Genomic DNA, 27105 nt, shown 5'->3' on the forward strand with positions numbered 1-27105 from the left:
AGAGAAACTGCACTGCAGGAGCCTGGTGACCCAGGCACCTGCCTGGGAGAGAAATCCACTTCTCCAGTGACATCTAGGGTCCTCTCGTGACAGGGATCAGCATCAATCAACTGGCAAAAGAGAGATTTACAGGGCTCTAGTCCATTATGCCAAAGTAAGCCGTGAAGAGTGGATTTGGAGCTGAGGGGCAATATATCGATAACTGGCACATTATCATCTTAACTGTATTTTCATGCTTTTTTCCCTGACCTTTTACCTTATTTTGGATCTTTTGAAATTGCAGTCCGTATTCCCATTACGTTATAAGGTATTAACAGCTATGGTTGTCTTTTGGGAGAATTTCCGCTTATAAAGGGAATAGAACTTGGGAGACTCCAAACAATAATGGTGTAAAGGCAATATTTCAAGCATACCCTCGTCTTCAAATCAAGACTCTACCGCTTGCTAGCTGTATGACTTTGAACAGGTCAGTTGAACTTCCCGTGCCTTAGTCTCTTCAACTAAAAATGGGCATCTTATTAGTTACTGCCCTCGTAAGGTTGCTGTGAACATTAAGTGAAATAATATAGGTGAAGCCCCTAGCATAGGACCTAATACTTAATAAGAATTTGATACATTTTCTTTATTGATAGTACTTACTGTTAATATTCCAATATTATTCCACTTAACAGCTTTATGCTATAGAAGTTATTATTGTCCTTATTTTCTGTAAGAGGAGTCTGTGGCCTAAACTCTGGCATTGGCATAAGGAATCTGGAGCATAGACCTGAAGAGTTAAAATGACTTAGCTGGTCCCACGTAACTAGTAAGAGATGGGCCCTGCATGAGGAGTGTCCACGTTATTCAGTTGTTCGTGTTGTTACTATTTCTAGGTGTCATCTCCCTTGTTCAAATAGCGTTCAAATCATGTTCCCTAGGCAGCGTGTTCTTTTTTGTAAATTCAGTTGGCCAACACATAGCACATTATTAGTTTCAGATGTAGAGTTCAGTTATTGATCAGCTGCGTATAACACCCAATGCTCATCCCATCACAAGCCTTAATCCTTAATGCCCATCACCCTATTACCCCAACCTCCCCAACCACCTCCCCTCCAACAACCCTCAGGGTGTTCCCTGTGTAGTTGAGAGTCGCTCATGGGTTGTCTTATGCCGAGCAAAATAAGTCAATCAGAGAAAGACAATGATCATACGGTTTCAATGATATATGGAATATAAGGAATAGCACAGAGGATCATAGGGGAAAGGAGGGAAAACTGAATGGAAAGGAATCACTTATGCAGCTTCTTCTTTTTTTTTTTTTTAAGATTTTATTTATTTATTTGAGAGAGAGAGATCACAAGTAGGCAAAGAGGCAGGCAGAGGGAGAGGAGGAAGCAGGCTCCACGCTGTGCAGAGAGCCTGATGCGGGGCTCGATTCCAGGACTCTGAGCCGAAGGCAGAGGCTTTAACCATCTAAGCCACCCTGGTGCCCCTAGGCAGCTTATTCTTATACTTATTTCTGAAACCAGCCATTTTACTATAATATTACCCATTTTTATCACTTTCATTGAAAATTGTTCATCTCCTTTTCAGGAGGATGCCGCTGGATTTAAAAAAAAAAAATGTTATTGTAAAACAGCACTTAAAAAACTCAATTACCAACATACCCCCCTCCACATTTTCATTACCACAGTCTACCTTAGATCTTTGTGCTGCATTTTACACACACTCCTGCAATCCCAAAAATTACAGTGTGTGGAAGGTTATTTGGCAATTGTGTGATGAGAGGCATTCTGCCAGACTTACTTTCAATATTCTAAACTATCACTTGGAACTAGGGACAGTTTTCAAACACTCCATAATCCCCTGGTGACTTTTTAGTCTTACCTACTGGGTTTTTAATGTCCTTTTGTATTCTCTTCCTTTTCCTTTCAAGTTAAAACATCTTTCATACTCTCTCTTTAGCTTCCAAGTTGTTCCCTGTGGGTTCTTAAACAGCTTGAAACCCCTCTTTCATATGCCTTATTCAAAAACCTGGCAAAGACTTAGAAATGTCTTTGGGTCAGGTTTCACCTGAAAATCCCTAGAACCCATTCATACTGTGTCTGTAAAATCTTAAAAAATTTCCATTGTAGGGAAAATGCTGCATTAGTGGTACCTCAGGTGAATGATATGGTTCTTGTTGTTGTTCTGTCAGAGACAAAATGAGTGGTACAATTAAAGAGATAATTTTATTGCAGGCTATTGCATAGGGAGAGTATTTGTTAAAGAGGAACTCTGAGAGAAAAGGAAACAGGCTTGAGCTGTTACAGAGGCAGGTTCATGCATCCGTGAGTTTTACTAGACTTCTGGGGAAGGGTACAGAAGGTCTTATCTCAGAGTATGACACGAAAGAGAAGAGGAATTTCTTAACTGTCTCTGCTTTCCAGGAGTGCAGGGCTCAGGTAAAGTTTGACATTGTCAGTCCCCTGCTTTTGTTCCGGAAATATTGCTCATCATGGAACAACCCAGAGGTGATCATAAACCTTCTGGGGGGACAAAGCAGAGTCTCAGAAGTGGTCTTTCAAGGGTTCTTTTTGGTGTTGCTTCTGTAAAACCAGTTGAACCATACATTGTGAGTTGGAGAAAGGTCAGTTGTTCTGAGCTCTGGAGATCCTGTGAGAAAAGGACAGCTACAGGCATGTAGGGTCGAGACAGGGATTTGAGCTGTCAAGTTCTGGTTCTCAGTTGTAGTCAGGTGTGAGAAGAATGGGGAGGCTTACTTTGGACTATTGTAGTTAGAAACTAAATGAAACTGGAAGAACTGCACATCTGTAAGAATGGAAAATTTGTTCATGTTAATAATCTCCAGTCTAGGGACACCTGGGTGGTTCAGTTGGTTAGGTGGCTGCCTTCGGCTCAGGTCATGATCCTGGCATCCTGGGATCAAGTCCCACATCGGACTCCTTGTTCGGCAGGGAGCCTGCTTCTCCCTCTGCCTCTGCCTGCCACTCGGCCTGCCTGTGCTTGCTCTCTCTCTCTGACAAATTAAAAAAAAAAAAAAAAATCTCCAGTCCAGTCTACAGGTCGGTTCTGAAACTGATGTTTCCAAAGAAGGAGAGGAAGTCAATTAAAACTCTACCAGGTGAGACAGAATTTGTGTATCCATTGGTAACCCGCAATTTAAAAAGAGGGACAAAATAATTAAAAAATGGTGGATCTGACAATTTGTGGTTTTCATTGCGACACAAAATTCTCTATATAGTTCTTAAACTATAGATGAAAATATGCACATAGACTGCTGGTAAAAATCTAACTCACTCTATCTTTGCTTTTGGATATAATCTTAAATGTAGTACCAAAAAAGAAAGGAAGTCCCTGATATTTCTGGAAAAGTTCTTATTGGAACAAATAATTATAATACAAAAAGAAAGCATATATAGATATATTCATTCTAAGTAAGAAGTGAGAGATTGTTACATGTGATATACTCCAGGAAATTTTAGATACCTAAAGAATGAGGATAAAAGAGACATCTTAGAAGTGGAATTCCTTCCTATTATTTATATCTTTATATAATGGCATAAATCATTTTGAAAGTCACACACACACACACACACACACACACATACATATCAACATTTGGATCCTAGAAGACAGACATCATTAATATGTGAAAAACATTTTTAAAAGGTTCAACAGATGTTCCACTATGTCTTCAGGGAAATGCAAAGTAAAACAACAGTGAGATATCACTGTTCACCTATTAGAATGGCCAAAATCCAGAACACTGACAATACCAAATGTTGATGAGGTTGTGGAACAACAGGAACTCATTCATTGCTGGTGGGAAGGCCAAATGGCAGCTACTTTGGAAGACAGTTGGCAGTTTCTTACAAAAGGAAGCATACTCTTACCACATATTCCAACAATCAAGCTTCTTGGTATTTAACCAGAGGAGCTGAAAACATATGTTCACACAGAGGCCTGTGCACAGATGTTTAAAGCAACTTTATTCATAATTGCCCAAACTTGGAAGCAACTAAGATGTCCTTCAATAAGTGAATATATAAATAAACTGTGGCACATCCAGATAATGGGGTACTATTCAGCTCTAAAAAGAAATGAGCTATGAAGCCATGAAAAGACACATGGAGGAATCTTAAATGAATATTACTAGGTGAAAGAAGCTAGCCTGAGAAAGGACATACTGATGATTCCAAATACATGACATTCTGGAAAAGGCAAAACTATGGTGAAAAGAGCAGTGGTTGCCAGAAAAGGGGAGAAGAGATGAAAAGGAAGAGCACCGAGGATTTTTGAGGGACGGTGAAAAAACAATGAGGGATATATGCCATTACTCTTTTGTCCAAACCTATAAAATGTATACCACCAGTAGTGAACCCATAGGTAAACAATGTACTTTGAGCAATTATGATGAATCAATGTAGATTCATCTCTGGAAAAAACTATACTATTCTGGTGAGTGATGTTGACAAAGGGAGAGGCTAAGTATGTGTGGGGGCAGGGATATATGGGAAATATTTGTACCTTCTTTTCAATTTTATCTTAAACCTAAAACTGCTCTTAAAAAAATTGAGTCTTTATCCCTGTATAAGGCCCAAATAAGTTAAAATCAAAAATTAAAAAAAAAATGAGTCTTTAAAAAAAAAAGTTCAACAGGTCCTAAACTACGATTATTTAGGAGTTATATGAAGACTGTTAAAGAATTTCAACCAGTCCTCACCACCCTGCCAACAATCTGTTGCTTTGCTACCTGATTATTACTCAGTGATTGCTGAAATTAAATGACAACTTGGTAATACTGCTCTAGAGTCTAGATACAGGAATGAGAAACTTGGTGTCAAGACATGGCCAGTGGATAACAGCATGAGCACCACCTGAGATAATGTTAGAAATGTAGCATCACAGGCCCCAACTCAGATCTATTGAATCAGAATCTACCTTTTAACAAGATTTCTGGGTAATTCTGGCACACACCGTATTCTGAAAAGCACTTATCTAGAGGACTTAGAATAAAATAGGATAAAGGATGTGAATTAGAAAGTTTTCAGAATACTAGATATTCATTGATGAGCAACAGCTGGTCCTTGCCGTGCTTCTATTTAGATGGCCATCAAGTCCTTTCTTGCTAGGGTGCCTTTGTGAGGTGTTTGCCACTATTGTTTGTCTGATACAGTTAGTTGCTAATCAGGGGACAAGGGAAGCATCAGATGACAAAAGATCAGCTTTGCTTTATTAAGTTTATCAAATCATTTTATTTCAGTGAAAATGTTTTAATAAAAAAAATGTTTTAATACCTTCATGACCACCATATCTTTCATTTTCATTACTCTTAAAACACCTTTTGGGTATCATTATAACAAACCTTGTTGGGCAGCCAGCTATAGAATGAAGTAATGAATGTATAAATGTCATATTTTCCAAGGTACAAATAGTAAGTGTAAATGGTTACCAATAACGCTAGATGTCGATTTTAAGGGCTGTGGTAAGTGGATGCATATATGGCTATATGACACAGTGAACCATCTTTCTTTCATCATTATGGGTCTCTGGAATGCAAGAATTCCAAATTTTGAGAAGTGAGCCCACCAAACCTAGCCCAATTCGTATTCCTGGAGGTATCTTCACACACTTGTTTATTTATTAAAACATATATTTTTTGAAGTCCTCCCATGATGCCCTGTTGGGTGCCCTGGGAATATGAGATTTGATGGCAGACAAGGTCTTTGGTTTTATTGAGTTTATCCCCCTGGGGAGAGACAGATAATAAGTATATGAAGATAAGTTTAGATGGTGATATTAGTAAGAGTTATGAAGAAAATAAAGCACAATAATGTGATAAGACATGACTAGAGGAGCATCAGTGAAGTTTCCTCTGATTTTTTTGTTGGAATCTGAAAGATAGAAAAGCAGTCTCATGAAGTGTTAGGGGCAGGACACTCCAAGGACAAGGTCCAGAAGTATAAAGCTACTGAGTTGAGAACAGGATTGATGTGTTCTGGGGTCAGAAAGAAAGTTACTGTTGCTGGGGTAGTATGAGAGAGATGGAGACTAGTACAGGATGAGGTTGAGGGGGGTGTGGAGAGGGATTACATTATGTGGGGCCATGCAGCCTGGACAAAGACTTTGAGTTTAAGTAAATAGAAGCCTTCAGAGGCCATATACATTAGCTGTTACTAGCCCTTCGAAGAAAACTACTCTTTAAGATTAAATGTTGTTGGCCCAGAAAACAAGAAGTTTGAGACTTGAGGTCCCACATAGTACCTATGTGGGAATTGAGAGGGCTTTAAGACAAGCTATACTTTTGAATAAACATGTGTTTTCTTTACAAGGAATAACCAACAGACTCTAGTCACAAACCACCAACCTTGACACACCAGTTTGACTCGAGGAGAACACTTTGCCCTTCACAATTGTCTTGAGATAAACAGTGCACTTTATGGCAAGTGTATCAGTCAGGGTTCAGGAAAGCAGAACCAGCAGGACCATATATTGAAATTTATGACAAGGAATGTATTTATGGGATTGTGAGGGCTGACTGAGCAAGTCCAAAATGAGTAGGGCTAAATCGGGAAGGGAAGATCCTGGGCAGACTGAGCGCCCGTCTAAAGCTCTCCTCTGCAGACAGTCAGGAGAGGACAGAATGAAACTCCATGAAACTCACCCAGATTATCCTGGATAATCTCTTTTACTTAAAGTCCATTGATTAGGGATTTTAATTACATCAGCAAAATCCCTGCAGAGCAACACCTAGATTAATGTTTGATTGAATAATTGGGAACTTTAGCCTTGCCAGTTAATACTTCAAGAAAGCAAGTTATCACAGCAAGGTTAAGGACATTCCTTTATAATCTTAAACAAGCTCAATAAACGGTTAATGGTCTCTTAGATGTTTCACACAATCATTGCAGACTCACTCACATTATCGTATGACAGCATTATGCCATTAACCTAGCAGATGTTGTTACTCTGAATAGTAAGACGAATTGATCAGTATTACCCGTTTAGAAGGTGTTAGGTTAATGACATCATTTTTGCAACATGAAAGAGTTTGCCAGTAAAGCCAGGAGGTTGCTTAATGGGCCTCATCTCTTTTGAGTATTAGTAGTTGCTGTGAGTTTTAGTGTTCTGGGGAAAAGTGGAAGCCAGATTGCAAGCAGGCAGCATTTCTGGGTAAGCATTTCAGATGCCTTTCCTAAAGAAGATCTCAGAAGAAAAAGGACCCAACTCTAAAACTTCAATAATTTGCTGAGATTGATTTTCTCATTCTCAATAAATAGCTATTTTTATGAATAGTTATGTATCTGTAGTTTTATATACGTGTATTTTAGAGACCTCCCTAAATTGTAAACTTTGGGTGCAGGGAACAAGGATCTGCCCCTGTATGTGAATTTTTTTTTATCATGTTTTTAACTCAAAAAAATTAATTATTCAGGTAAGACTGCCTCTCTTTAGATCTGCAAGCGCCTATCAGTCATCGGTTCAAGGTCCTAAAACCCAGTCAATTTTGATGCAAATTCCTCATGTAGTTGAGAAATATATCAGTAAAACGGGAGAGTTTATTTCAAAAGGAACATTCTGGCTTTCACAGTGGAGCTCAGGAGAGCTCTAAGGCATTCAGAATGACTTGGGATCCTCAAATGCTAATCTGCAGTCATTCGGGACAGAATCAACCGATGTACGGAAATCCATAGACCTTGTACTGCTGGTATTAGGCAAATGCAAAGTATTTTCATTTGTAGCTTTGCTTAAGAGGTAGTTCTAGGTTTATTCATTTTTGTCCTATTGCAAGAAAACAAAATACACACTAATCAAATATTGAGCACCTAAAAATTTATCCAGTGAGAAGTCTCCCTCACTTCCTCGATATGGACTTGTCCAGTTCCCAGTATCACCTACTTCTGGCACCCACTTGTCCAAGTCTCTGTGTATTCTCTGAGGTTTTCTCTATATACTGATGATTTTAGATTTTGACCTCTTGCTTTCTTTGGGTTTAGATTTGCCTGCTATGCTCTTCTAATCCTTCTATTTCAAATTTTTAGAATCACTTCATTTTAGATGCGTGTTGGGTTTTACTTTTGATTCAACTAAAAAGTCATTTTTTTTTTTTTAATCATGAAATTGGGCACATTTAAATTGATCAATATGTTAGATATTTTGGTTTGGTACTTCTCACACTCTTTTATGCCATGTATTATTTATATCTTTTTTAAAGCTTTCACTGGATCTGTAATTTTTTTGTTGTTTTTACTTCAGGAGGTTGTTATATATTGTTCTAGTGGTACCTTTATACTCATACGTTTATACAATTCTTCTAGCCCTTCAGTTTTCTAGGATAGTAACTATTACATCCATGCTGACTGACGATAAAATAAGCATGTTTCTTCATTCCTCTTTTTTTTCTACTAACTAATTTTATTCAATAATTCGATCTTTCTTTGAGCTGATTTTATTTTGTTACATTTACTTCTACGGCCATGATGACTTGTTGTTTTAAGTCCTTTGCCTCTTAGCTGTCACTGATTTATCATGAATAAAGCTGCTTCTCCCTCACTCTTCCAGTTTTTGTTAGTTTTATCATTTCTACATTGTCAGGCATGTGGCTTCTACCTTCTGTTTTGTTATCCTAAACTGAATATTATTTTAATCCCACTTCTACTTTAAAAATATTCAGGGCTCACTACTAAACCTTTTTCTAAATTTTCCTCAGTCATTCATGTACTAATTTATTTTGTAGAAATTTCCTCAAAAAGTTCTTTTAGAAACACTAGTCCTTGAATTCCCCGCATGTTGAAACTCTTTTTAACTCTAAGATTTGTGGCAGTCTGTATCATATCCATATCTCATACATTGTTTCCTTGATTTCCTTGTTGGTGTTGCCCTACTGCCTTCTGGTATCGATCATTACTATGAAGATAGGTAATGTAAGATATCCATTTCTCTCCTTTTGAGTGACTTGATCATTTTGTCTGACTGCCAAGTGAATCTCTCTGAAGTCTAATAATTTTACTAAGATTTGCTTTGTTTGACTATTCTCACTCTCTTCTTCCTGGTGCCACCATATGTCCTTTCTGTATATGTCATATTGTCTCTGATGTAAGGAAAACTTCATACATGATGTCTTCAAACATCTGTTCTGCTCTGGCATTCTTTCTGAAGGACTCATGTGATGCTTGTGTTGTTGGATCTATTTCTTTTTCAGTATCACTTTCCTCTCTCATATCTTCTCTTACTTTTCATCTTATTATTTTTGCTTCTCTCATCTGTAAATTCTGCTCCCCATTATGTTGCCCCATAGTCTATTCTTGCTCGAGAGATTTTTCCTGAGTTCTGCCAGCTCACTTGCCTCACTTCCTGTTGTGCCATTTCCTGACTTCTTTCACTTCTGTTCTGTGATCTTGCTTCACAGAGGTAAGTGCTCTTTCAAGTTTTAAAATTTAATATGTGACGAAGTGCTCAGTAACAGTATGTATCTGGCCAATGGAAATATTTCTCTGGTGGTGGTCTGTGTATTGATGAGTTCTGTTCTTTTTAAAATTCGTTTTGTTATGGTTCTAATTTTGCTTATAGTCCTCTATGTCCCTGATATGCCACTTTTTAAAAATATGTTTATTTCCTCTCTTAATTATTAGTCTTAATGAGTTGGGGTTTTTAGACTTGAAATTTATAGTAGGTTCTGAGGCGAGAGCTTGTGACATATAGAACTTGTAGGTTCTGAGGCGAGAGCTTGTAACATTGAATGGCTTTCAATTTTTACAACCTGTGAGGGCAGACTGTCCTTAGCAAAAAATGGCTCATGTGCGTGGTTCTTTATGTAGTCTTGCCTCATCTCTTTCACTGAATATACGGGGTATTGTGGAGCGCCTTTGCTTCCAGCCTTATTCACCTCTGTTTACATCCATTGATATGAATGAGAGATAAAGTATTTGTGCTACAGGGTGGGCCCCTTATTTTTAGTGCACGTCTTTTTGCTAGAACTTTCTGTGATGCTATGGCAGCTGGCATTCTTACACTTTCCATACTCATCACTTTATCTTGCATAGCTTCTGCCTACTGTGAGCTCTTGCCCTTCTCCACATTTTGCAGGCTGCAATTTACCTCTATCTTTGGGCTTTACTCGTGTGGAGTCTGTTTGCCAAATTATATTTTTCTCATTTTCCCTGTTGTTCTTGTATAATATCTAAGAGAAAAAGTGGAAAGATATTGACTTAAACAGTCACGTTGGCATGGGAAGTGGAGAGAGTTTTTTTTTTTTCCCCCAATCCAAATATATAAAGATGGCATGGTACTGTGAGGTTGTTCAACTTTTCTCTAGTTTATGTCATATTCCTTGGGCTCAGCATTTAAAGTGTTCCTTTGTCTTACTCCAACCTCATTCTCTCTATATTTTGAACTTCGGTCACATTGTACTGAATTATTCAGAATAATCCAAATAAGGGCTCTTGTTTCTCCACACATTTATTTACTCTGTTCCCTCTAATTGACATTTCTTTCCCCCTTTGCCAACTCTTCCTCATGTCCATGGTCCTTATCAACTCAAAATCCTACCTGGACTTCAATATCTATGTCAAATAGTGTTTAAATCCTTAAAGCTTTTCCTCTGATCTCTGCATTTTCTTAGAATCTCTTGATATGTTTCACCACAGCTTCTGTTGCTCATATTTTCTTAGAACTGTATCTTATTGTACTTGAACTTTTGGTTATTTGGGCACTGTTCCTCCTTTCTTCCAGTTGGAAGAAAGTCTGTGACTTAGTCATATTTGTGTCCCATTTACGCCTGAGCATAGAACATTGTGCATAATATACATTCAGTAAACATTTGTTGAAATGATAAAATTAAGCAAAAGGCCAAAATTATTTTCTTGAATGCCTGGCACAATTTCCTTCTACTTCTCACTGATGCATAATATAGCCACTCATGGGGATAATTTGGCTCTTTTTTTCTGAAGCCACAGATCCCTGCAGATCCAAGAATCTTACAAAGACATGATTATAGATGCACTTGTTTAGTCATGCAGACAGTCAAACTGTGTTTTGATTATTTTAATTGTCTTATTTCAATACAGAATAATTTGTTCTTGGCTTTTTATGAGTCTTTGATAGCTGTTAAGTAGATTAAAAAGCAAAAGTGGAAAACACAAGCTTCTTTAGTCTTCTACTGTGAAATGGTGGATCTCTATCATGATATAAATACATTAATAGAACAAACTCTGTGAAAATTTAACTTTTTAATTTAAATTGAAGTAAAAGGAATAGCAGGAGCTTCAGAGAAAATTCCCCCAAATACACTCTCAGTTTTAGGAACATACGAATTTTCGGATGAATTGAAACAAGAATTTTCTCCCCACTATTTCATTTAATTGAGTCTTTTACCAAGTATAATTTCCATGTCATTTTCTTCATCATTTCATAGCTTTGAAAGCCGTATTTGATGAGAAAAACCTGTTCCCCAAAGAAATTCTGGATCGGGAACGAAGAGCCAAGCAATTATGTCAAGAAACAAGTAGTGAAGTGAAGATAAAAAGAAATAAGAAGCAATTATAATTGAAAGAGAAATAAATATTTCATTGTCAAATGAAGTATGAATATAGAACACATATAAGGAATCAAGAATTCTGCACCATTCTTTTACTTTATATTTAAACTTCGGGAAGTTTTGTTTTCAGACAATGTCTCAGTGCTGCTTTTATCCATCACCTTTTACTTTCTGTGTATTCTCAGTAAAAGATTGATTAAAGAGGAGGCAATAACAACTGGCATCATTTGTTCTCAAGTGGTTTTATCTAAAAATGTACATATTCAGAACAATGTATTCTAACCAATTGCACTTCTGGTTACTTTGACAGACAAATCTTTTTGATCAATTTTTATTGTAAAAGCTGCCTTGAAGTTAAATATGAAAAACACAAACACAGTGACTATCAGCAAACTTAACTGAGAAAGCCATTTCTACATATTTACACACTTTCTAGTTTCTTTTATTTAATATTTTTGAAGATTTTATTTATTTACTTAGAGTAGGAGCAGAGAATGGCAGAGAGGCAGAGAGAGAGGGCAAAGCAAACTCCCCGCTGAGCAGGGAGCCTGATGCGGGGCTTGATCCCAGGACCCTGAGATCATGACCTGAACCGAAGGCAGATGCTTAACCAACTGAGCCACTCAGGTGCTCCTCTAGTCTCTTTTAAAATGATTCTGTAAATGTCAGTAGGACTGTTCCCATTCATTGTCACAGACCTACATTTATTTTTCTGTGTACTTACTGAGAAATTACTGCATATGTTCTACTCCTGTATTTGGTTTTACATATTCTTGAGAGGCATAGCACAACCAAAGAGGTAATAACCTTGGAGATAAAAAAATCAAAGAGACTGAAGCTATATATATATATAGGACTCATTCTATGTAGAAGCTCAAGTAGGAAATGTTTGGTTCTGAAACACAATGCCTCACTTTTTCTATCTATTTTTCTTTATAAATATCATCATCTACAAGGTAACCAGTATTCTTATGCTTCTTTATTTACTGTTCTGTAGGAGTAATTAATAAATTCATTCGTCTAACTTTAATTATTTACTACACATTTGCATTTTAAAGAGTTCTTTGAAAAATGTGGTATTTTTTTAAAGATTTTATTTATTTATTTGACAGAGAGAGATCGCCAGTAGGCAGAGAGGCAGGCAGGGAGAGAGAGAGAGAGAGAGAGAGAGAGAGAGAAGCAGGCTCCCCACTGAGCAGAGAGCCTGATACAGGGCTCGATCCCAGGACCCTGAGATCATGACCTGAGCTGAAGGCAGAGGCTTAACCCATTGAGCCACTCAGGTGCCCCCAAAATGTGGTATTTTAAGAGGAATTTTGGTATAGCATGCAATTAAAGAACTAACAATATATAGAAACATACTCTGCTCAGTAACTGTAAATCTTCTTTCTGTTTAAGCCACCCAAGAATCATTTTAGGGTTAAAATTTGAGATTTGGATCCATCAGAAGAATGCCCAAATGTCTATGGCAGAGTTGAGATTAGAGTCCAAGTCTGTTTTACTCCAAAGACCATGGTTCTCGCTTCAACTTTTCCTTCACTTCTTTTTATTCCTATAAAGTCAGTGAAATGAACTCCAGCAAAAGAATTTCTAGCATCAGTGAAGCAAATGTTTCAGTTGGTGGAGAGGGTGACAGAGAAGAGGTTTAGAAGATGCTGCCTATTCCAGCTACAGTTAGGTGCGTCCTGGTCAGGCACTGTGACTTTTACGTATACTGCTTTTCTCTCCCCTTGAATGGCAATCACATCCGGAAAAGGTATAAAATAAATATATATTTGCATCAATCAACAAATGTTGGAAAATGTTGTCAGAGTGATAAAGGCTCTGGAGACCATGTTGCAGAGGAACAGGTAAAGAAATGGCTAAGTCTGGCATAAGAAAGAATTCATGGGAGACATAACCTATTCTCAAATATTTCAAAGCTACCATGAAGAAAAAGAGTAGAAGTTGAAACAATGAACACAATTTTAAGAAGGCAGAGTCTAGAACTGCTTCCTAATACTGACTAAAACAGGAAGAGCTGTCTCATGTTCCCTCTCCTTCCCATCTTGGTGCAGAGAAATTGGTGGTAGGCCTGCTGCTTGGCTATGAAAGGTAGGCAGAGGAACAGAGAAAAGACCCAGCAGAGAATCCCACTGGATCCATGAGCCTGGGACTGGGCAGTGGGAGGGGGATTTAGGTGGTAGAAAGGCAGAGAGGTAAGTGGAGGAGACGGCCAGCGTAGTAGGGAGGTTGGTTACGTTGAGAAAATCAATACTTAGTAAGTAAATGAATAAATCAGGGGTGCCTGGGTGGCTCAGTGGGTTAAGCCGCTGCCTTCAGCTCAGGTCATGATCTCAGGGTCATGAGATAGAGTCCCGAATCAGGCTCTCTGCTCAGCAGGGAGCCTGCTTCCCTCTATCTCTCTCTCTGCCTGCCTCTCTGTTTACTTGTGATCTCTCTTTGTTTAATAAATAAATAAAATCTTTAAAAAAATGAATAAATCAGTGAGTATATTGAGGATGAGAGGCGAGTATCTCATTTTTATAGATGGTATTTATAACATAAAGAGGAAAAGTAGAAAGAACCCAGAGATGTTAGATTGGGTTAGAGATCCCCCTGTGAATTCATGGTTACAAATAGAGAGACAGAGACAGAGAAAGGGAGGGGTGAAGGAAAGGAGGGAGGGCGGGTGGAGGAAAAAGAAAGAAAAAAAGAGAGATTAAAAAAAGGAGGGGAGGGGAGGAAGGAAGACATGGTTAGGAGTGATTAACAAATTATACTTGCAGCTTGCTCTCAAATGATTCAGAAAATACTAATGTGTGTGTATACACACACACATTTACCATATATATGTATTAGATACATAATGTAAGTGAGTTTTTATATTTTTTGCATCTCTATGAGAGGAAGAGGGAGAGAAAGGTTAGATATTAGACTGAGCACACATGTGTGGCAGAATGTTAACCACCAGGGAAACACAGAGAGAAGGAGATGCTAGTTCGTTATACCAGCAACTTTTCTGTAAATTTGAAAGTATTTCAAAGTAAATTATTTTTTTAAAATGAGAAAGGATGCCTTGGAACAAAGGATTTCTTGATATGCTTTGGCAGTTGAATAACTCTCTCACAAGGATATTGCAGAGAATTCTTGCACTGGTTGGGAGGTTTGATTCGATAATCCATCATTTCAAACTTTGAACATATGACTTTTGAATTATAGATGGATGACAGTACAGTGGAGTGAAATCTGAGCCACATTTCCAGAAATTTAAGGGAATATTAAGATGTTGAAGAGCTATAATATGGGTACCAAATACTTTGTGCAGACTCTGCTCCCCATCCATATACCCAACCCTCCATCTCTTGATCCATTCATCCACTCACCCGTCCACCTGCCCAACCAATGATTTAAGACACATGTAAGGGACTGTTACAGACACCAGGTATACACATATCAATAGGATACACTTCTTCTGCCATCAGCTTTCTGGAGTGAAGGCACATAAAATGCAGTGGTTTATTAGGCAAAGTTGAATGATCCGACTAGTGTTTCTGGTATAAATTGGAAATTCTTTTGCTAGAAGTATTTTACTTTTTTTACCCTTGGAAATGACTTTGAAATGATTAGTCTGAAAGTGTCTCATTCATATAGACAGGGTCCTTTCTATAGCCTACCATGTGTGCAAGGCACTGTGCTGTGTATAACCCTAATCCCATCTTTAATTAACTTCAGGGCCTCTTCCGGGAAAGGAATTAAGAGGAGCTGTCTCACAAGTATATTTAATGAGACTAGAGCTTTTAGAGGTATGAAAGTCTCTTTTAATGTTACTGTTTCTAATACTTGGAATGAAAATGCACACAAAAGGAAAAAATAAGAAGACATTTGGTTATTAACGTCTTATTCTTCTATCTTATAGCATCTAGTTGTGCGAGGCAAGTAACAGGGTCTCGCCTATCAAATGTTCCTAGAGTTGAAGACTTTATAAGTTATTTCTGAAATTAACACTTAGGTTCAATTATTTAAGATCCATTTTTCTACAGCGAGAGGGACTTGTCACATTAAAATAGACTGTGCCAGAATTTTCAGTAGACTACTTTGTATGTGGTATGTAGATTTACACTAAACATAATTTAACCTGTTCTCTTCTCAGAATATTTTCCTTTTACCACACAAAGCATATGGAGCAACCTGACAGAGGAAAAAAAAAATGCCTGAAGTTAATCTATGCTCCAATAGAAGAATTAGATTTTAAGTTCTTTATTAATGAGAACATTTCCTGTATGTTTTTAAGGTTTGGAATTAAATACATTTTTACTTAAAAAAAAATCTACAAAAAGCTAAGAAAGATGATGATCTTGAACTTGTAACCTCTTGCTATTATTTTTATACATATAAAAGATTTATTTTTTACAGTAGTAGTATCAAATTAATACCAAGACACTTTGGTTCTCAGTAATGAATTTTTTTCCCTAATTCTTTAGAGATAAAATAAAGTTGTAGAAGGAACAAATTTGTGAAAATATTTAAAAGGTCTGCAGGAATATTTTATGGACAATTGTGGTATCTTTATTGTCTATTAAAAGAGCTTAAACCATGGAGGAGAAATTCATAGCCATTCTTTTTTACTCCCCAAAAGACAGGAAAATGTATATTCTGCTTGAACTGCTCTAACATAAGGTCCTTACAGAACAACTTCATTAAATGATCTTACTAAGACAGAGTGTCTGCTTCTGTCATTGGAAGGAAAAGTAATGGCTTGTTCCAGGTTAAATCATATTATGATCTGAGTAATATGGAGAAATAATAATTTGGTAGCCAATGGTACTTGTGATGGATGTTCGCTGGTGTCACTACAGGGGGAGAAAAGCATTGATTGAGTGATAATCTTGAACATTCAGACTTATTATTTATGAATTGCATAGTAGAATAAGAAGAAAGATTGTGCTCTTGTGCTGCATAACTCTTTTTGGAAAATGATCGCTGATAGTGTTAAATTAAAAGCTGGAAATGAATTTGCATATGTTAGAGCAAGTAATATTATTATAACCCAAGATTTAGAAAAAATTTAGAGACACTTAGATGGGCAGTTAAGAATTTTAGTGAATTAAGAGGTTATGGCCTATAGCCCCCATCAGGGCTGGGCAGTGAACTCTAGCCCCATTAGGACACTGAAAGAGGTTAACAAGGTTCTTGAAAAAGTTTTTCTGATGAATTCCATTTGAAGGTATCTATATTCATTTTATTTCTTTATTTCTTTTTCATAAAATTATCAGAAACAACTACATTTAATTATGAATAGGGAATAGTTGATAGTAACTGGAACAAATATTCCATTTTTCTTCTTAGAGACAACTGATGAATAATACAATGTGTTAAATATCTGATTGTCATTGAGGTGATGGATTTGAACTAGAAGAATGAACCGTTCAATTATGCATCCATTTTTTGAATGAACTGTTGGTAGAGAAAACCATGTAAAAGTTTAAAAGTGTATAAAAGTAAAATCGATGTTTATTATTAAATCTATGTTTAATAGTATTGCCTTCGTATAATTTGGTAAATCAATAATCTTAATCTGGTCTTTTTGTTCAAAATAGAGAGTGCATTTCTCAGTATCTACTCTTTTTCCTAAGGATTAAAATGTAACCACAGGAAATTCCTGTGACAATTGTATAATTTGATGAATTGTTGCGAACTCTGTAAGTGCAGCAGCAATTTGTCTCTGCATTCTGGACTTGATTTAGCTTTATCCTTTTTCTCATAGGCATTCTGAAATATTTATGATGGCATACATTGGTAATCTGATGTGCAAGTCCTGTGAGAAACAAAAAGAACTAATTACTAGCAAATTTACAAGCCCTAGTATATCCTTCCAAGTTTTATTTCAGTTTACTGTAAAAGAAGTGGAATAATGGGTGAAATATTATAAAACTATTATGGTTTTCTCTCTCAATTCTTGCCAGTTGCATCATTGATCATTAACCTGATCATATTTGTCCTTTTATACAAAGGTAGTGAACACCTGCTTTGGGTTTAAAGGAATTAATCATACAGCGTTCAAGATAAATAAAGTTGGCCTTGACTGATCAAGTATTTTAAGTACTAGTGTTTCCAAGCAGTTGCATTTCAGTTATAAAACTACAGTGAATAATCAGAAGCGAATTTGGGGTAAGTATCTTAAAATTAAATAGCTTTTGAATGAAGCCCTATGCAATAATACTGATCAAAGAGTAAAGAAATGGTATTTCAATTCACTTTGATACAGATAATATTTAAATTCATCAAATTAACACATTACTTTTATTCTCTTTAAATGGTGTCATTGTAAATTTGAAGGCCAAATTCTTATAGGACTATTCATCATGTTGTTTGGTTCACAATACTTCATGCTTTCTAATGAAATAGGATTCAAAACCTAATGAGGTAAGTGAATTTTTAAGACAATTTTTTGCTGTGAACTTTGTGTAGAAATTTTCTGGGAGAACTGGATGCTCAAATAATGTTAATTTTAGTTATTAAGATTATTAATAATAATAAGAAGATACCCCTCAGATTCTATTATAAGGGAAAATTATATCTTTCATAATATTATTTGTTATTATTCTGACACAAACCAAATACATGTAGATGTGCCTAATGAATTGCCGCTTGGTGACTTAAAAGTACAAATAACATTTTGACTACTTTTATTTCTACAAATTGATATTTCTAATCAGAAATCTTCTGAGATATTGAATATATTAGAAAATGATACACAGAAATGTATTTTGGACATAAAGCTTCTCTTACTGGCTTTTCCTATTGTTGCACAACAGTTCACAACCTTATGTACTAATTTAATCCTCAAATAAAACATTTGTTTGAAAATATACATTTTTTTTAAGGATTTTATTTATTTATTTGACAGACAGAGATCACAAGTAGGCAGAGAGGCAGGCAGAGAGAGAGGAAGGGAAGCAGGCTCCCCACTGAGCAGAGAGCCCAATGTGGGGCTCCATCCCAGGACCCGGGGATCAAGACCAGAGCCGAAGGCAGAGGCTTTAACACACTGAGCCACATAGGCGCCCCAACAAGTTCTTTTTTTTTTTTTTTTAAAGATTTTATTTATTTGACAGAGAGAGAGAAATCACAAGTAGTCAGAGAGGCAGGCAGAAAGCAGGTTCCCCAGAGGAGCAGAGATCCCGACGCGGGGCTGGATCCCAGGACCCTGGGATCATGACCAGAGCCGAAGGCAGAGGTCCCAACCCACTGAGCCACCCAGGTGCCCCAACAAGTGCTTTTTTAAATTGCATTTTGAGGTCTTTTTCCTTTTCAAGTTGTGTACCTAAGCAAACAGAGTTTAACTACAAATATTAGCTGGCTAATGATTCTATATCTTAGTTTTAGAGAATAGTTGACTATTAGTAATCTTTATATGTAATAGTGACTCTTAACAAATGGGTCATTTTGACCCTCATAATGGTCTATAAAACACTTTAGAAATATAGTTCTTCATTTTTTAAGGCTAACAATACATTGTTCTGGAGGCTTTCATCTTTATCCCCAATGAACATTATTTCCTAGTAACCTATTAAACTAGGAGTTACTAAGGGATACTAAGATGTGTTTTTTGTAAGGTAAAAGTAGTATCACTAAAATTTATAAGGATTTCAGAATCAGTATTTCATGAAGTTTGTGGTAATATCGTGAAACTCATTCTTAAGATGTAGTCAGATGGCTGAATTTCCTGTATTTTTAGTGGAGAACACTTTAATGAGGTATCATTAGTATTGTAAATTGTATAAAGTTCTCAATTACACCTCTTTTGTATGTGTTAAGTTTCAAATTATTCTTTGATTTTTTTAAAAAAATTGCTTTCTTCTTTTGTTATTGTATCAGTTGTATTTGATGGTAATTATGTTTCTTTATGGTTTTTCCAAGTTTGTTTTTACTCACTTTGAAAAAAGTGCACTGTGGATTTTGGGGTATTTTGCCCCATAAGTGAGATTGTGTAAAGTGTGAGAATTCCTACTGCAAAGACTTTGCCAGATTACTCAAACTAATTTAAAATGCATTAACTTTCTATTATAGGTTTAAAACCACACTAGAGTGTCTTCATTTTTTTTTATTCTGTTTCTCTTTTGATTTACAGTTTTAGAGTAGAGTGGACAGAGAATTCCCTTGATAAAGAGTTAGAGGTGATCCCATTTAGAATCATGGGAAAAATAGGAAAAAGTATCATACAGCTATTTAGAGATAGTATTGCTTATTGATAGTGTTTCAGAATTATAACTTCTTTGATTTTAGATGACTGCTTTGTATTTTGATCTAGTTCTTGAAGGAATATAAAAATGCCATTAGCACAGGATCTATTTCTCCTAAAAGATGATCCTTCATCTGAAAACCGGCATGAGAATCATCTTAGAATAGTCTGTTCTAATAGGTAACAAGTTTTCTGTTGGAGCTTACTATGGTAAATTCTGATTATTTTGAAAACCAATTTTTTTTTTTTTTTAATTAACGCACAGAGGTCAAAATGTGTAAGATCTTGTTGTGGAGTTTCCTACTGATTTTTTCTGGAAGCCAAGCCTCAAGACCGTCGGCTCAAAGAAATATCGAATTTGCAGTGGACCTTTATCAAGCTATTTCTTTATCTCACGAGAACAACATTATATTTTCCCCCCTTGGAACAACGTTGGGTCTTGGGATGGTACAACTGGGAGCAAAAGGAAAAGCACGACAGCAGATAAGACAAACTTTAAAACTTCAGGAAACCTCAGCCGGTGAGATTCTTACTTATGATTATTTATACTGGATAAGATGTGCTCAAATTTATTTTGCCAGTTAGAAGTTCAGGGTCCCAGAATTGAAATACATGGAAAATATTCAAAAGTGTGAACTTATAATAAAATGGAGAATTTTTAAAAATATTCATTTTAATTGTTTTCTAATGAAAATGTTACTAGAAGAATGTACTATTTTTAATACAGATACTTTCATACAGATATGAAACTGTGAGTATACTAGTATATTTTTTTCTGTCCTGTTTCAGGCAGTTTTAATTGAGACTTATGTTGTGTGTGCATGTGTGTGTCTATGTATGTATATTTGTTTATTCTTCCACTCTCAGTATGTTGTGATCATTTTCTCATACCAGCTTCAGAATATAATTTTTAGTTGTTACATTTTATTGCCTCTTATGGAAATATTGTTACTTACTTAACCTCTCATTATTAGGTAGTTTCCTATATTTCTCTTATAAAAATGCTGCAGTGAACATCCTCACCCAGAAATCTTTGTGTGGATCTCTCATTATTTTATTAGCTTTTAAAAATTAAGCAGGGGGAGCTGCAAGCAGAGGGAGAGGGAGAAGCACGCTCCCCACCTAGCAGAGATCCAGACTAGGTCCTGTATCCCAGGACCCTGGTACCATAACCCGAACTGAACGTAGATGCTTAATTGACTGAGCTACCCAGGTGCCCTAGGAAATCTTTGAGAAAGATCGAGAGCTCACAAATAGGTAGGGGGGAAGCAGACTCCCTGCTGAGCAGAGAGCCCAATGTGGGGCTTGATCCCAGGACCCTGAGATCTAACTTGAGCTGAAGGCAGAAGCTTAACCCACTGAGCCTCTCAGGAGCCCCTAGGAAATCTCTTTTAAAAAGCACTCAGATAACCTATCTGAGGTCTTTTTGTGTATTAAGGATTGTTGTTGCAGAGTCCCCAGAAAGTCTGAGATACTGTATAGAAGCTTTAGTGCTGTCATCCTGTTTGAAAGGGTAGTTGTTGGGGCATCTGGGTGGCTCGACAGTTAAGTACCTGCCTTTGGTTCAGGTCATGATCTCTGCGTCCTGGGATAGGCATTGTGTTGGCTCCCACATCTGACTCAGCGTTCAGTGGGGAGTCTGCTTGTCCCACTGTCTCTCCCTTCCTCGGTGCTCTCTCTCTCTCTCTGTGTCAAATAAATAAATAAAATCTTTTTTTTTTTAAAGGTTTTATTTATTTATTTGACACAGAGAGAGATCACAAGTAGGCAGAGAGGCAAGCAAAGAGAGAGGGAGAAGCAGGCTCCCTGCTGAGCAGAGAGTCCGATGCAGGGCTTGATCCCAGGACCCTGACATCATGACCTGAGCCAAAAGCAGAGGCTTAATCCATTGAGCCACCAAGGCACCCAAATAGAATCTTTAAAAAGAGAGAGGAAAAAAGAGAGAGAGAGAGAAAGAAAGAAAAAGAAAGGGTTGTCCATTTCTCTGGCTAACTGTGTCCTCAATTTCCATAATGATTTTAATTTTAGACTTTTGCATCACTGTCAGGTAATGTGTCCTAACCATCAGAGGAACTTTCCAGATTTTTGATGTGGGAATTTAATCACTATTACTAAGTTCAGTATGTTTGCCTCAGGACAGAGTAATTATATTTAGAGATTTGTTTTTCTTTTTTAGAAGGTCTTGTTTGCTTTGTTTTAAATAAAAGCAATTTTATGTAGAAAAGAAGTTGGTGATGGTGAAGTTAATTGCAAGAATTTTCCTTTGTGAATAATGCAAAATGAAGCTACTGTGTTCCAAATTTAGTCTTGACTGTCTGTATTAATTTCCGCAAATCCCACTACATAGTCTCAGAAACATTTAAATCACACAATACTGCTTTGAAAAGTAATAGAGCATTTATAAAGATATGTAAAGTTGATTCTATGATAAATAAGCAACATTAGAATCTCTGAAGTTTAAACTACTCTCTATGGATATCTCTTGTAGAGAAACACGGAAATCTTAACAACTATGGATTGTGAATGTAAGGCTAATCACAGTAGTAATGAGGACGACACTATCAATCATATAGATAGTACAGCAGTCACTGTTACTGTGTTTGGTATCCACTATCTCACTTACTCTTCACAGTTACTCTGTGAGGTAGACATAACCCTGCTGCTTAGACGAGGAAACGGAGGTGAAGAAAGGTTCAGCAAATTGTCCAGAATGAATTCCAAAAATGATTCACTGAGAGCTGTGGATCCTTAGGGCAATATATTATATTTTCCTTGGGAGAATATATATATGGACAATTAAACATGAGTATGTTAACACATGTAACAAAATCTACCAAAGCTGCTTTCTATTATGCTTTGTTAAGGGAGAGAGAAAAAGAGGGACACAGATGGAAGATAATTGCAAAAGGAAAAGGCAGAGGAGCCAGAGAGAGCAAAAATATGAAAAATAAACTCTGGAAAATAAAAAAGAGGAGGGAATTAAGGAATAAGGAACAAGGAGACAGTTAAGGTAGGGGACAGAGTGGAAGAGGGCAAGGAAATGGAAAAGGCTCAGAGGGTCTGGAGAAAGAAGAACAAAATGGTGTTAAGGGGGGGACCAACGGTATGTTAGATCAGAAGGTGGTGACTGGTATTGGAAACCAAGATGAAGAGGAAAATCACTAGTAATGATTCTGTCTTTATTTAATATTTTTATATTTTGTTCTTCGTGGGTTTTTTTGCATTAAAACTGATTTTAAAAAAATGTGTGGCAACAAAATATCTTCTTGGTTATGGAGTCTGTTGGCATCTCCTTAAATTTTATGCTCAATATAAGTATACCATTGACTCATCCTAGTGCTGGCCCTACCTTCTATTCCCAATGATTATCAAAGGTGCTCTCTGTTCAGTTTGTCTACATTTTACGTTTCCTGCTATCAGATTGTTTTATGTGAACACCTGCCTTGTTCCACAGATGGGTATACAACTCCTGGGATCCTACCCCCACAGGGCTCTCAGTGTCCTCTGTCGAAACATCTGCTCGGAATTTACCTTCTCCAGTCTACTAAGCATCCGATAATTTTCCATTTTTGCTTTGCTTCTACTATGCTGCTTGCTAATCAAAGACTAATGGAGGTGCTTCCTTATTCCAAGGGTGTCATGGAAAGAGAACAAGCCATGAATCTTTGCTCTGCAACCATTTAAACTTATGATCTGTTCCTCTAAAGTTACTGTATCTGTCTGGATTTTAGATTCCACACTAAAAAGAGAGGAGTTTGAGTAATTGATTTATATGGATCTTTTGGCTAAAATTATCTATAATCCCATGACTCCCTTTGTTTTCATGTTTGGATCTCTCACATTTCACACACAATTGGCCTTTGGGCCTTAACTGTAGGAGAAGTAAACATGTGATGAATTTTGGAACATTTTCTGAAGGTCTAGTACAATCAAACCGAAAGTTACATTCACCCCATGACCTGTAGATTTTCTCTAGCTCTGCTTTAGGAAATGAAATAAATTGATTCTCTTTGCTTATTAGGATCCATGTATACATATTCTTTTTGATCTTGTGAAAGAGGTTACTAATCTACAAATTTAATCAAATTTATAAGGCAGATAACTTTATATTCTCCTCCAAACTTGTGCTACTTGATGACATTTTTCATTGACTTCTGAATCCAGTGATTTATCAGAGGGCAACTGACTGTTTGTCATACAGTCTTAGACCTTAAGTACTTGACATAAATCTTTTTGCTCTGACAAATGAGTCAGAACTATTTTTCTCCCCCTTTTCTTTTATTCCCCCATTCCTTTAAAAATGCTCATAAATTACAAATTTCTGAAGATTAGTTTCAAATTCTGCCACTTCATATCTGACCTTATTTAATTCTTTTGAAAATACTCACGTTTTCTCTCAGAAAGTCTTCTCTGTAGCCTCCCATTTATTGAGATATTTCCCTCAGCTTTAAATTGCAAGTGATTGCCTCTGAAATTGCATGAACAAGTAAAATAGATTAACCTTCTTCCTTTCCTTATGTAAGAATTCTAGGATTGTAAGGACTTGCTGAAATTCTTCAAATCCAACCATAGGGCAATAAATTCTTATGGCTAAAATTGTTTATGTCTATATCTATATCCCCAAGAATGGAGAACTATGGAGTTTGAAATATAATGAAATATACTTCACAGAGACTCCAATATGGTTATTTGGGTTGTACCTGCAGGAAAGCAGGGGAGGACAAGGAGAGAAGTGGGGACTGAAATGTAGGCTCCACTCAGCCAGACAAGATATAAGGCCATGGGGCTATAGCCCTCCCCCTCCCCCACCAGGAAGAGAACGTATTCTTATTTGCACAAAGATGCCTATGACTGTTAGCTCTCCGATAAAGTGTACGCACACACATACACATGCACACACACAAATGCCTTATTTCCAATGGACAACTCAAGGCATGTCCTCATTAAAACTTTTCTTTCTTTATTCAGTGGGTATCCAATATGTTTTCTCCATTTATGTTTCCTCCAATAAAGAATAATTGCCTATACTCGATTTTTAAGTTATAAAAATAGCATTTTATTTGACTGAAAATATAACAAAGGCCCTGACAGGAGCTTTGATTTGAAATACAGTTTCTAGACTTAATGATTGAGTCCCAGGATTAAGCCAGAAGGGATTGAAAAGCATCAATATCTTTGGTTGTGAATAGGAAGCCCCTGAACAAGGACCAAAGCTGAATCATCTCCTAGGCACATCTACCTTCCCAACAACAGTGCGGTCAGAATGAGCAACAATAAATAACAGCCCAACAGTGATTCTAGCTGACTCTGGTGGCCTCATTTGGCTACTGGCAATAGTTGGAACAGTTAAAGATCTTTGTTCTTCACGTAGACAGCCAAAATATATACATTCATGAACCTGAAGAAATAGGCAATTCTGATTCTTGTGCATCTCTGGAGCTGATTATAGGGGTTGCTCATAAATTTCAAAACTTGGACAAGTGCCATTGCTCACAACAGAGCAATTCTTAAGCTGAAATAAAAACAATATTGAAAAAGATTGCTCGTCACTGTCTTCCCCCATCAATATTCATTAGTATTTTCCTTCCATAAATATCGCATGTTATGCAAAGAATGAGGTTCTAAAGATAAATTTCCAACAAGTAAGAATGAGCTAAATTTGACTATAAAAAGGGAATTTCCTTCAGCTTTTCTAAATGCACATTCTTGTTTTTGGTGAATTTCAAATTTACATGACAATCTTCCTATTTAAGAACTGAGTTCTTTATAAAATGCATATTCTATGAAGATAAATGCTTAAAATATTTATACTAACTCAGGAAGGACCATTAGTTATACCTAAGGGTGCAAAAATGGTGATATGAATCAGTGCTTAGAAGCAAAGCTGAAAAGCTGTTGTTTTTATGTTGTTCAATATGTCAGTATACATTATAATTATTTTTTAGGGGAAGAATTTTCTGTGCTGAAGTCATTTTTCTCTGCCATCTCAGAGAAAAAGCAAGAATTTACATTTAATCTTGTCAATGCCCTCTACCTTCAAGAAGGATTCACTGTGAAAGAACAGTATCTCCATAGCAACAAGGAGTTTTTTCAGAGTGCCATAAAACTGGTGAATTTTCAGGATGCAAAGATTTCTGCAGAGACAATAAGTACCTGGGTAGAAAGCAAAACAGATGGTAAAGTTTCCCATTTTCATAAACTCATTATTTGCCATTGTATTCACGGTTTTTAATATCCTAGAGTAAAGAATGGTTGAATATTTTCCTACTAAACTATGGCTCAGAGGGCTCTCCCATTTTGCTTCCCTGTTATTCAAATTAATACTAAATGGTAAAACTGAGAGAGACTGTAAACTGCTTTGAAAAGCATACAGGTTTTTTGAGAGATACCTATTCATAGAATTTTAATGGAAAAACCTTTAATAATAATTTTTGTTTAAGCATAAGCTTTTAATCTATTGCTGTAGAAATAATGACTTTGGCCAGGTAAAAATTAGATCTGTCAACCTCAAGTGCCTTCTTTTCCACATATTACTGTAAATAACACATCTTAGTTGGATGGGTTAATGTTTAATAAGAAATGTTGATAGTCCTATCATAAATGTGGTTATCTATACTTTAATTTCAATACAAGCCAGCTAAAATTCCTCAGGGACTATGGAGTCACACAGTAGAAAGAACAAAAGTTTAAAGTTACTCAGATCTGAATTCACATCCTACTTAGTTCTAAGTTATGCCCCACCTTAAATGAGGATAGTATTAGAACATTTCAGGATTATTAGAAGATTTGAGAATAATGTATGTGAAATAACAAACATATATCAGGTCCTTGTTTAACAGTGGTTTGTTTCTTTGTTCATCCATTCTGCTACAAAAAATTATGATGGCATAAATGGCCACCATATTCTTTATAAGAAGCCTCATACAGGGAGGCATAGTTGAGAATGTGAGATTGGTGTTTTGAGCAGTTTTCACAAGAAAGTATCATTAATGGGACACATAATGAACATCCCTAGACAGCTCCATGGCACTCAGTCATGCTTTTATGTTGGGTGGTTGTTTAGAAGAAGAAAATCACGCTAGCAACTCCATTCTTGTCCCTTCTCCAGTGATCACTGGCATTAGCCATGGGAGCAGAAGGTTTGAGGGTACCATTAACTTACTAATTCTGATTGACCTGCTGGAGAAACTTGCAATAAAGTTTGAAAACTATGAGTAAATATGCAGGTAGAGAAATTCAGTTTTTGTTCTTTCTGGCTGAAAAACAATTCACACAAATAATCTTGCTGAAGAGAGTCCATTAGTAGGTCTGTCCAGATTTGCCTCAGAGAGTCTTGTATCTCCTGTTTCCTAGTAATACCTGT

At 36.6% G+C, this 27105-nt stretch overlaps 2 protein-coding genes across 5 annotated transcripts in view; both read left to right on the forward strand.

The window, feature by feature from the left end:
• Positions 1 to 11739, forward strand: part of WDR49 (WD repeat domain 49) — a 129961-nt gene extending 118222 nt beyond the window's left edge. For all 4 annotated transcript variants that reach the window (XM_059163575.1, XM_059163577.1, XM_059163578.1 and 1 more), the window contains one exon: positions 11396 to 11739. In XM_059163575.1, the coding sequence (XP_059019558.1) occupies positions 11396 to 11526 (131 nt within the window). In that variant the 3' untranslated portion in view covers positions 11527 to 11739. The remainder of the gene's footprint in view (positions 1 to 11395) is intronic.
• A 5071-nt stretch (positions 11740 to 16810) lies between these two features.
• Positions 16811 to 27105, forward strand: part of SERPINI2 (serpin family I member 2) — a 36323-nt gene continuing 26028 nt past the window's right edge. The window contains exons 1-3 of the mRNA XM_059165231.1: positions 16811 to 17668; positions 20008 to 20262; positions 25688 to 25918. Of these exons, the coding sequence (XP_059021214.1) occupies positions 20016 to 20262; positions 25688 to 25918 (478 nt within the window). The 5' untranslated portion in view covers positions 16811 to 17668; positions 20008 to 20015. The remainder of the gene's footprint in view (positions 17669 to 20007; positions 20263 to 25687; positions 25919 to 27105) is intronic.

This window comes from Mustela lutreola, chromosome 2, assembly GCF_030435805.1.
Source record: "Mustela lutreola isolate mMusLut2 chromosome 2, mMusLut2.pri, whole genome shotgun sequence".
Taxonomy (NCBI): domain Eukaryota; kingdom Metazoa; phylum Chordata; class Mammalia; order Carnivora; family Mustelidae; genus Mustela; species Mustela lutreola.